Below are 11,925 nucleotides of genomic sequence, written 5' to 3'. Positions count from 1 at the left end.
TAAATCACAAGTGGCAACAGAAGATACTACCTTTAATAAAAAACAAAGGTATATTTTTTTGCCTCAGGTCAGATTTTTGGGGGATTTTGGGGGTCCGCTAAAAATACATTTTGTTTATCGGGAATATCTCTGCAACTACTGAGCCACTTCTCTCAAAGGAAAGGGGACAATGTTTGTTTTCTCTGCCTGCAAATGAACTAAAGTGAATAGAAATATAGCGCTTAATAAACCCAATCTGACAAAATTATTTTTATTCAACATTTGTGTATTTTCTGTTTGGATATTTCTTTAAAAATAGTGCTTATAGTTGCACAAAATGAATTGCACAGTTGAGGACAAAACGATTAGGGGGTTCTGGGTAACTAGAGCCTATACCTCAGTAACTATGGGCATGAGGCGGAGTGCTTCCTGGACAGTCAGCAGTTAAATGCAGGGTTGACAATGATGTACAAATACAGATAAAGCATTATTATGCATTTTTTTTTTCACAAATCAGAAAAAAAAAAAAGGATTCAATTTAAAGTGCATATGACCAGTTTTCATGTTTTTGTTCACCGGGATCATGCCTGTGGTGAGCATGAGTTATAGTTTTACACCAGTGAAGGGGCAATTTTATAAAGAAAATCCGTTCTATAAAATTAGAGACAATAGAAAGAGGGATAGTTCCATTGGTACAGTATGGCTGTACAGCAACAGTTATGGAAATGTCACTTTCATCTGTCATATCATCATAAAATCAAACTGTAAACATCACAAAAATGTCAGCAAAATGTGACATGTAATTAACCTTCAGCCAAAGCTCCGCCCCCATAAGAAATGTTATCTATTTCCGTACCAATATGTCATAACAGGGGATAAGTGCGTGTTATTGACTCTTTTTGGTGCAATATTGCGCAACGGAGTCTTATCTTGGCTCAAAAGTTAGCAGCCGCTGTTTTTCGGCTCTGAAAGAGGAGAAAAAGGCCTCCGTTAGTTCCTAAGGGAGGATATTGTGGGAATGTCTGGTAGCAACGGTTGCTATGAGGTTCGATTGGACTGTTTTGGGGCGGAGTTTTGCGAAAGGTGAACTGTGTAAACCATGTTCTGTCATATGCACTTCAGTTAAACCATAAATACATTTTAAGTTTGAAGAAAAATAAATAATTTTAAAGCTGGCAGGTCCTATGACATAAATATGATTTTGGGAAATAGGTTGCATTGCTCATTTCTGTTCAGATCAATTGGGGGAAAACATAGCAAAAAGTATGTGGTACCAAACGAGGCTTCAACCTATTGAAGAAAAAAAAATTGTAACCAGCAAAATATTTTATCCATTTGCAGGAATTTGCAAAATACTTTCAAAATAAAACACCATTTCACTCAAGGTAAAACGAAATTGTATTAAATAATTACACTTCAATATCTTTAGGGTCGTAACATTTTTTTTCCACCAGCAAATGTGGAATATTTTTGCACATAAAACCCAATCTTGAAGAAAAACAATTAAAAAAAAAGTCTCCTGTTGTGGTGTGATGATTTGCAAAAGTCTATAAATACAATAAGAAGCGTTGCCATCTCGCGGATAAAACAAAGTTGTTAATAAGCTTGGAGTCTGTACACTACGTTAGACGGCGTCCCAGAGGAGTTAGCATCCATTCGGGACAGTGCTTGGAGTTGATCCCACTGTGGGATAGAGTCACAGGTTCCCGTCCTGGTGGTTCCTTCTGTTCGTACACAGTTAAATAATTTCGAGATCGTTTTCTCAAAAGTTCCTTCGTTTAAGTTCATGGCTCACAGGTTTTTGGTGTTTATGTGAGTCTTGTAATGCTTCGTCAAGTGGTCGCTCCTCATGAAGCGCTTCTGACACTGGCTGCACTCGAACCGTTTGTCTCCTGAGGAAGAGAGAAAAAACCTTTAAGTGGGCGAAACATTTGTAATTGTGGTTGATTATTCTGCTTTTGGGGCGGACTGGGACTGAAAAACGGTCCTGCACTCTGACCAGCCTGGCCCAAATTAGCGTAAATGCGACACTTCCACAAAGACATATTTTAACCTCTTACCACCCGCCTTAACCGAGTGCATTTTCTCCAGTTCAGCTTTACCCAAATCTAAAAGCTTCTTGACCGAAGATTTGAAAGCGAAGACCTACAAATGAGACAAACTTTTTGTCACGTTGTCGGCGCATTTTTGTCATGTTTTTTGTTGCTTCTTCATTACTTTTTTCGTGTGGCTTTTTAATGTCTTTTCGTCTGTGTTCTTTTGTTGTTTTGTCATTGCTTTTTTCATTGCTGTGTCGTTGTGTTTTCGTCACTTTTTTGCAGAGCCGTGAGAAGATATTTTAGTTAGGGGGTGTTAGGGGACAAAATTTACCCCAAAAACGCTTTTTCTGTGCATATTTCCTATTTATTAATATTGCCTGCAGTTCGCAAAGTATCCACCAGGGTGTGTGTTTTTGTAGCTTTTTCATTGCTTTGTTGTCATGTTTTTTGTCACATTTTTGTTCCATTTTCATCCTCGTTTTCATCGCTATTTTGATGCTTTTCTTTTAAGCTTTTAGATTTAAGTAAAGCTTGGTTAAGGCGGGTGATAAGATGAGAAAATTGAGAGGCCAGACCGGCCCTAGAGCCAGTGGCCCTTCTGTGCTCTTCCAGAATGGACATACGGCCAGTCCGCCCCTGGCTTTTGGCACCTCAGCCTTAATATCTCATGTTTTATCGTTTAAACTCATTTGTATGAAAATTACATTTGGTTTAGAACTGCTCTTTAAAGCCTCTTATGTGTTGCTTGGAGTGTCCTCTGCAGGCAATAGGTAGAATCAACCGTGGTAAAAACAAAAACAAGCCATCATTTTGAGCTAATGGCATGATAACAAATCAATGGTGCCGTGATAAGCATAATTCCAATGTAGATCTGCTTAGAATGTGCCTGGGGATGATTTATAGTTACAGTTATTCAAATCTGTGTGACTGAAGGGAAATACTACTAAGGCTGCACAATATAGTATAATATTGTAAAATCACTGAAGGGTTTATGCAGGCAGCAGGAAGTCAAATGTAATGATTTGTAATGCTTCGGACAAAACGGGAAACATTTGAGCAAAAATGTATATAAAACTGCTAAATCTGCGACTGAATGCGTTTGTATTAGAGCTCGGCCGATATGGGTTTTTCTATGGCCGATACCGATATTTTGGGATGTTAATTGGCCATCCCGATATGCTCGGCTGATTTTTTTGGCTGATTTTTCCAAATGTCTGGTCTATAATCCTGTAAAAAACAAATACTTAACCGCTCCAGCACTGGCCGATTTTATTTGATTACTTTAGGTGATCCAATCATAGTTTCTGTCCCAGCTTTGATTACTTGTCGTTAGCATTAGCATATTGTTACTATCCGTAAGGTAAAACAATGTCACTCCACTTCCAAATAAGTTTGAATTTAATGTCTTTTGGAATCAACTTAATGCTTTTTAATGACAATCATTTTAGCAAAATACATGACTTTAAAGGCCCTGTGGAAACCCTGATCTAATTGAGATCAACACTTTTTCTTTTTGTAAACTGTAAACTTGTAAATATGCAAAAGTTCAGTTTTAGTCACAATTTTTTATAATTTAGTTCCATTTATCCTCGATGTGATTCCGATTTAGTTTTGTTTTCTTGATATGACGAGAGGGGAAATAAAGTCTTACAATGTGTTTAAATTTAATGGACCATCTTGTGTTGAGACGGTTTTGTGAAATACTGCAGTAATATTGTTATTGCCATATTCCACACCCGTATCACATATCAGAAGGTTTTTAAATATCATGCAGCCCTAAATACTACTACAGCTAGGTTTTTGATAAAGGGATATCAAAAATACTCCCCTTAAACAAAACCTGATCAATTACACGGAAATCTTTTGCAATATGAACCATCCAGGACTAGACACAGTGTGGCTGCATTTCCCGTTCACGCAGCTAAAACCTGGAACTGTCTCTCTGAAGATGTGACACATTTTTGGACATGCCATGTGTCAGGGGTGAGTAAGTGGTCCCTGGTCGAACAAAGTCTGAGAAACACTCATCTAGGTCAATACACAACTAAATCAACACAGTCAAATTTAGATGCATCCACAGTGTTGTCATTACCTGTGTGTGTGCGCGCGTGCCTCTGCAGCTCGTCGCTCCTCGTGAACCTCTTCCCACAGAAAACCCAGGAGCAGACGAAGGGCCTCTCCCCCGTGTGCAGTCGGACGTGAGCGCGCAGCAGACTTGTTTTCCTAAACGTTTTCTCACAGCCGGGAACGTGACAAATGTGCTTCCTCTTACCCACCTCCCCGGGCCTGTGAACAGCACACGCAAAACGATTTGTCTTTGAAATAAAGCCTGCATTAAACATATATTCACCTTAGCTCCTGTAATGCATGTCTATTTATTCTGAATAATACTGTATAGGACAAGATAAACAACATTCTTTATGATATTTCTGAAATCAAAACACCAGTGGAGGGCACTACAATCAATATTATAGTAAAGTGTAGTTCAGAGCTTATAGTGCAGATCTTTGTGCACTGAATTTATTACAAAACGTTTGGTGAAAGTTTCATGTGTTTTGAGAGCAGAAGGGAGACAGACTTCATATGCAGCATTACTTGAGTATGAAACAAAACTCCAGATAATTTCGACAATAAGTCATGGTTAAAAGCTACAAAAAGTCAATTTAGTATGGAATAGTTCCTTATAGGATATATTTTATTGTTTTCATGATGAAAATGTATGGTGTCCTGTTGCACCATTGTTGGTCAAATCTGTGGGAAACACTGACTAAGCTCTGTGCATGTTTTGCCGAATCTGGCCGAGTCCCACTCACCTCTTGTCAGCATCTTTGCAGTTGGGGCAGGTGCAGGCCATCCTCCTCTTCTTCTCTCCTGGTCCCGCAGGCAGCTCCAGCGTCAGAGAGTCCAGCTGTACCGTGGGCTGGACGGTCGTGAGCTGAAGGGCCCCCCCCTGCATCGTCTGAACCGTCAGGTGCTGTTGGCCTGGACACACAGTCACACACACACATTATGCCGAATCTACTCTCGTCGCCTTCTAACATTAACGGCAATACTTAAAAACAAATCGCTATTAGATATTAGATTTCCGACGTGGTTCAGGCCTCGTCTCACCTCCAGCGTTGGTGATGGTGACCGGGACGCCCTGCACTTGGACTCCGTTGATGCTGATGGTTTGAACCGTCTGCTGCGGTGCTGGGGACAGTGGAGAGTTCAGCGTTATCATTCCTCCTCCGATTGCTCCTCCGGCCGGCGCTATTTTAGCCAGTGTCCGCTCCTTACGCGCCCCGCCTTGAGCTGACTTCTTATTGGTCGACGCCGGAGATGACGGTGTGGACACGGGCGTCGTTACCGTGGCGACAGAGGGCACTGTTGATTGCAACGTCGTGTCTTGAACCTGCACCGTCTGCCAGTCACCGCTGGCAGTCTTGTAAATAAACTAGACAAAGAAAAGATAATTAATTAGCAATAACGCAAATAGCAAAAAAAAATGCAAAAGCCATTCCAGTTCAGCGATGGAAAGAGTTGCCACAAAATAACTGTCACTTCAAATGAGCACAAGGACAGGGAGTAAGTCAGACATTAGTACAATTTGAAAAGTGCAAATGGAAGAGGCATTCTAAAAGTGACCCTGTGTGGGCGTGGCCTGTTTTTACCTGTGTGGGCGGGGTCTGTTTACCTGTGTGGGCAAGGCCTGTTTACCTGTGTGGGCATGGCATGTTTACCTGTGTGGGCGTGGCCTGTTTACCTGTGTGGGCATGGCATGTTTACCTGTGTGGGCGTGGCCTGTTTACCTGTGCAGGCGTGGCCTGTTTACCTGTGCGGGCATGGCATGTTTACCTGTGTGGGCATGGCATGTTTACCTGTGTGGGCGTGGCCTGTTTACCTGTGTGGGCGTGGGATCTGTGGGTGACATCTGGATGCTGGTCTGGGTGTTGGGCCTTTGTGGGACGGTGGGCAGAGTGGCGGAGGCGGCCTGCACCACCTTCAGAGCCTGCTGTGGGATCTGCACCATCTGAGACTCCGGCTGCTTGGGCTGCACCAGCTGCACCTGCTGAACCATGGCCGGCTGCCCAGGACTCTGCACGATCAGGAGGTTGTTCCCCGCCTCCAGACAGATGACAAATAATCATTTATGATGTTAGTACATAGCAGATGTCAGTAGAGCAGCTGTTTCAGGAGCATAAGAAGGCTTCTAAAAGCCTTCACTGTTTTTCTTTCTGCATTGTATCGTCTGTGAACTGCGCATTTTTGCATACATCGCATCAACAAAAAAAAGAAGTACAAAAACTATTGGCCTTAGCATATTGTAAACTGAATAACTTTAAGTGCAAAACAGCTAAAAAATATTTCACAATAATAGCTGGATAACCCAGATATTTGTCATGCTATTCAGTTGTTATAATAGTATAACAACTCTAGTTATTATACAATTATACTTAGCAATGTTTTAAAAAGAAAGACAGTGAACAAATGACTAAATTCAATCTTGAATATTTGTTCTCAGTTTGGACATTTAAGAGCTTTGTGGACAGTAACTTGACACATTTACCTTCGATTAGACTCACACACAGGGGAAAGAGCAGCAGAGGATTTAAACAGAGTAAAAACAAGTGCGGATTGTAGCTCAGCCTGTCTCAGTAATTGTCATAGTGGTGCACTATGATCTACTATTGTCCACAATGGTCCACCATGGTCCACTATGGATATTGTAAATATATAGTGTAAATATAGTGCACCATAGTGCACTATATTTACAATAAACAGACAAATAATATCAATATTTTTTGATTTTACATCAAGTTGCATGTTTTACTATTTTTTTTAATTATATTTTTGTAACATTCAAACAATTTTACCAAAGTAAATTGTGTTTCATTGTATTTATTATGCGTTTATTCTCTCTCAAATAGAAGCGATTTCCTTCTTTTTCTGTTAAAACGGACTTGAATAATATTGTTCATCGCAATATTCTTGCCTCAATTGATGTCTTTATCGTTACAACACACCGCTTACTATGTAATTTGTGGCAGTGCGTTATCGTTATTAATTTTAAAACAAAAATGCTATTTAAAACATACATCGTATAGAACAGCCGCAGCGCTCAATGTGGCTGTGGGGGGGTTTGAAATGCGGCGGCCCCAGTGTTGCCACATTGCCTTCTAACCTGGTGGAAACACTGATAAAGGATCACCAGAAAGACTGCAGGTCATTTGCTGGTGTTATATCCATTACAGAGCGCGGTGCGGCACAGTGGACACAGAGTTTTATCATTTTTGCACATGGTTTATTTTGAAATGCTCAAATAAATCCAATAGCTTGATTCAATGCTTATCCTTATTACAAATACATGGATGAGCCCACCTCAATAAGAAGTCGGTTTAATGTAGTATGTTTTACCTGTATAATGTTATCCCCCGCCTCGATGAGTATGGTCTCCATTTGCTCTTGCTGTGGTGGAGGGGACGCTTCCTGGACCGGAGCTGGATTGGTGAGGACTTTCTTCTTCCTCCCACGGCGACCTTTCAAAATGTTAGGACCTCTGCGTGTCTCCGTATCATCTTCCGCTGGCCCCACATTCAGAGGCAGAGTCAGACCTCCGGGTAACTGCACAATGTTCAGCTGTGAGGTGTCCTGTGCGGCATGTACTGTTTGATTTTGTTGTTTTCGGGACTTGGCGCTGGAGGGTTTGATGGTGACGGTTTTCTGCGGCGGGGCAGGACTCGGGGCAGGAGCAGGGACAGTCATGGGAGCTGTGATAATGGCCTGGTTTGTGTTCGGGATGAGCTGGATCTGCCCCCCCTGAGGCATCATCTGGAGGGTCTGTGGGGCCTGGATCTGTGGAGACAATTTACGAGTTACTACGTTACGTTGCTATTTCTTGAGAAACTTTTTGAATGAACTGTACTTTTAAGAGGAGATGTGACGCATTAAAGAGCTGCTCAAGGTCTGTTTTACGGATTGTACAGTTGTTGTTCTTTTGGTAACAGTCAAATACACGTGTCGGTTTGTGAACCATCATTCATCCCAATTATTAGAAATTTACCAAGCTTACCAAGTGTGTGGACTGAATGAAGAACAAATCCCTGTGTCTCGTGTCATGTAAAAAGCGCTGTACAAATAACATTTCATTTGAATTATGTGCTAAAATATAAAAGACGTAATGGAAGTTTATTAGTGTAGCACTTTTCACACGACACATGTCACCAAAATTGCTTCTCACAGTATCTGAGATTTTTGTTCTTTCTTCACTAGCTTCAGTTTCCCCTGGGGTAGACTGACATAAGCAAGAGGGTCTAAATGCAGCCAATGCAGTCACAGTCACGTGATCAGTGGAGCTCCGGTTATCCAAAGTACTTGAATAACCTTTACGGAGTAAAATATATATAGTTTAACAAACTGAAAGATGCTTCAGTTTGCACATATAGAGTGATCCAAATTCCTAGTTATTTTTCTCTGTATATGGTCAATTAAAACTGAGCGCTCAACATTGTAAAAGAACAACTTTTCACAACTCAATCACTGCAATCGCTATCATAATGCATTCCCAAATCCAAAACCGTAATCTAAGATTAAGGGACACAATCTTTGAGCAGGGCGGTCGGCGAGGGCCAATAATCACAGCTTTGTGTCTTATATTATAAATTAATGTCAATTAAACGTTTTTTGTAAACTCCACTTTACTTTACTTAGTTTGGATTATTTTATGATCGCGTTGTCCTGTAGAGGTGATGTCATTTCACGTCACCATCGGCTGCGTTCAGACACTTCTCGACAGAAGCGCTGTCACGAGTGGACACATCAGCTCCAACAGTCCCTCTGACCGCCACCATTCATTCACGATCACACATCAAACATGCCTATTGTACATGTTTTTAACGGTAGGGGAAACCTACGCAGAGACAGAGAGGACATGCAAACACAGAAAGGCCCTGTCCGGGGATTGAATCCAGAACTAGCTGTGACGCACGAGCTCTAACCACTGTGCCACCGTGCCGCCAAGCTGAATAATAAACCATTCCCACCTGATACTGTATGTTGGAGACATTGGTTTGGGCTGGACTCTGTTGTATTGTGAGTACGATGGGGCTCCCGGGGGCCGCGGATCCCAGAGCGGCGGCCGGCAGCTGGATGACGTTGCCCTTCGTTGAGAGGAAGCCCAGGTTTTTGGGAGGCGCTGGGGCGATGGGGGCCGGTTTGATGGGGAGGAGTCTCCGGGGCTGAGGCTGAGATGGAGGCGAGGAAACAGGAGCCTGAGCTGCTGGAGGGCCGATCTTTGAGCATGTGGCGGCGAGCAACGCCAGAGGAGACGGCTGCGAATCCTGCAGCAGAGAGAGAGACGGGGGAAGGGGGTTATTATGTGGTGTACTTGCTGCTGCCTCTTGTGCCCGGAAAGTCTGTCAACGGCTCTGACTGACACTGAGGTAAAAGTACACAGAAGGAAATGCTACAGACCTGAGTGGAGCTGGTGGAGGAGGAGGAGGTGGTGGAGGGCTGCAGGTACTCACTGGGACTCACAGCGACAGTAGCGGCCATGTTGTCCTGTGGTTCTGCAGAAGAGCAATACTATATTTAATGTAATCGTGCATAACACACATGTGCATTGTACAGTGATTCCCAAAGTGGGGCCCAGGGCTCTGCAGGGGTGGCCCAAAGATGGCAAACATTGATATTGAAAGGAATTTCATGGATTTATTTGGAACTTATTACTTTAAATTTAAAGTTATTGTGTGTAACCTTTAGCTGTAAAGCATGACCCATGGGATAATTTGATAAGGGGGCCGTGGGACCCTGGATTTGGGACCGCCTGGCACAGTACGCACATATCAACATAGTCATCAAAGTCCAAAAAAACAATGCAGCCATGTCTTGCATAATTGCTTTTGCATAATTGCAGGTGATTGTTTAGTGAACATCATATTCAAAGCCTGTTCTGTAACACCAAGAAAAAGACTTGTGCAACATGATTCCTTATAATTGATTCAAGCGGCCAGTGCTTCGAGATTCACCTGGATATTTGAGCATTCTTGATTTAGTAATAGAGCTCCATATGTAATATAAAATACTAAAGACATAATTGTTCATACCTACATTCATGCCAAATGAAGACTAGACATTGCAAAAGTCCAGTCCTAAAGATATAAGAATACACAAATTGACAATCAAACATCATTTTGTGTGATTCAGACACTCGCACAGACAGATTTTCAACAGAGATATTAGATCCTTAACAACAGCAAAGCCGTTATCTGACAATAGTAAAGTACGGTGTCCACCATACTTGTTCGAGTGTATAACCACAAAGATGCAGCGGTCATTTGTTAGGGAATTTACTCATTGATTCACTGTATTCTGGCTTTCCAAGTTCATGCACTCGGTCCTCTTTTGTTATTTTGGTCACTAAATGCTCTTAACGCCTTTACAATGAAGCAATCCCAAATCAAACATGAGAATCTCTTCCCAACAACAGTGTTTGCATAATTGTTTGCATGATTGTTTAGTGAACATCATATTCAAAGCCTGTTCTGTAACACCAACAAAACCCATGGACCATAATTCCTTATTGCCAGTTGCAGTAATAATGACATTGAAAGTGGAAGAGGTTTTGGGGATATTTTGTCCGTTTATCACTCTCATGTGGATGGCGTAAAAAGGAGAGGAATCACTTCTACTTTAAGCAACTCTACACCATAACATGAAAAAACAATATGTGTACATTTAAAGCACCATTATCTGAATATCATATGTTTTACACATATCGTGGGAACTTAATTGAGAATACTACTCATTTTGGACACTGAAACACTTTGGTGAACAGCTGTCTCTGTCACATCATCACCCACAGTGAAAGGATTCAGCCCAGCATCAGCAACTTTATCACTCCACACTGCGCACGTCTCACGCGCGACACAGTCAAACCGCATACTGACAATTAGTTTGGCCTTTATTCTTAGGAGAACCGCCCCGGGGCCTCAAAACAACACCGCCACCAAAATACAGTGTTGGTTTGACATAGACATCCAGCTTGGGCTAATGCTACAGTGAAGAGCGGAGGCAGACTGGAATGGCTAGCAGTAGCTTAAGCTGATTTGATCCCTTTGGAGCTTAGTCAACACGAATAAACCAGTCATAAAGGGGGCGATAAGTGCTACGGCTACGCAGCTCTTTATTTCATTGAATAAAACATTGACGTTAATGCAGGGGGACGTGATAAACTCACATCGGACTGGCTTACGCTAGCATTAGCATTAGCTGACGCGTAGCTCGCCAGTCAAACTCTTTGATAACGTTACTGAAAAAGGCAGCCCTTATCCGGAAGTGCATTGGGTTTTTGATACCTATCGTGGCTGCAATTATTGCAAAATATATCTATCCTTAGCGTTAAGGCTGCAACGGGTCCCTGCTTCGGGGTAAAATCATGTTAAAAGCAGTAGATAGTACTATAAACACCGATGTTTTAATTCCTACCCACCGCTCATGACGACATTCGCTCTCCGTGAGCCTTGAAGACTGAGCCCATGGAGGAGTCCGCCCGCCGCGCTGCACCAATCCGCGAACAGCACCCACATGATGGGCAGACAAACGGGCCAATCAGCGTGGGCCAGTGCCATGAGTGAAGTTCAACACGCCCAATGGGAGAACGAGATTCTAGTACGTCAAGCACAACACGAAGCCTTGACCAATAGCAACTCGAGATTGCCGTCGAAGAAGGCGGGACATGGGGATGGACAGAGAGCTGCCATTTGCCCAATGACAGCGGGGGTAAGGTTTCACTGACGGGCTCTGCGGCCAATGTGGGATCCCGGGGGCTGTTCGGGCCAAAGAAGAATGACATCTGTACGATTCAATGAGCTTTAAGTGGCCGACCCGTTTAAACTGTCCCGTGGTTTATTATAGGCTACAGTGCAGA

At 42.5% G+C, this 11,925-nt stretch overlaps 1 protein-coding gene across 2 annotated transcripts; it reads right to left on the bottom strand.

Moving 5' to 3' along the window:
- Positions 1 to 945: 945 nt before the first annotated feature.
- Positions 946 to 11,527, bottom strand: sp2 (sp2 transcription factor). Of its 2 annotated transcripts, none has more exons than XM_079554004.1 (9): positions 11,488 to 11,527; positions 9,471 to 9,565; positions 9,041 to 9,337; positions 7,416 to 7,853; positions 5,902 to 6,123; positions 5,130 to 5,454; positions 4,832 to 5,000; positions 4,111 to 4,304; positions 946 to 1,871 (listed from the first exon to the last, which is right to left on the bottom strand). In XM_079554004.1, the coding sequence occupies exons 1-9, from the start codon at positions 11,492 to 11,494 to the stop codon at positions 1,771 to 1,773; spliced, it is 1,848 nt and encodes a 615-aa protein (XP_079410130.1). In that variant the 5' UTR covers positions 11,495 to 11,527; the 3' UTR covers positions 946 to 1,770. The 2 variants fall into 2 exon arrangements, with proteins under 2 accessions (XP_079410130.1, XP_079410129.1); XM_079554003.1 differs by lacking the exon at positions 11,488 to 11,527 and adding an exon at positions 11,236 to 11,473.
- Between the last annotated feature and the right edge of the window lie 398 nt (positions 11,528 to 11,925).

This window comes from Gobius niger (genome assembly GCF_951799975.1).
Source record: "Gobius niger genome assembly, chromosome: 3".
Taxonomy (NCBI): Eukaryota; Metazoa; Chordata; class Actinopteri; order Gobiiformes; family Gobiidae; genus Gobius; species Gobius niger.
This window is presented reverse-complemented; position numbering and strand designations above follow the sequence as displayed.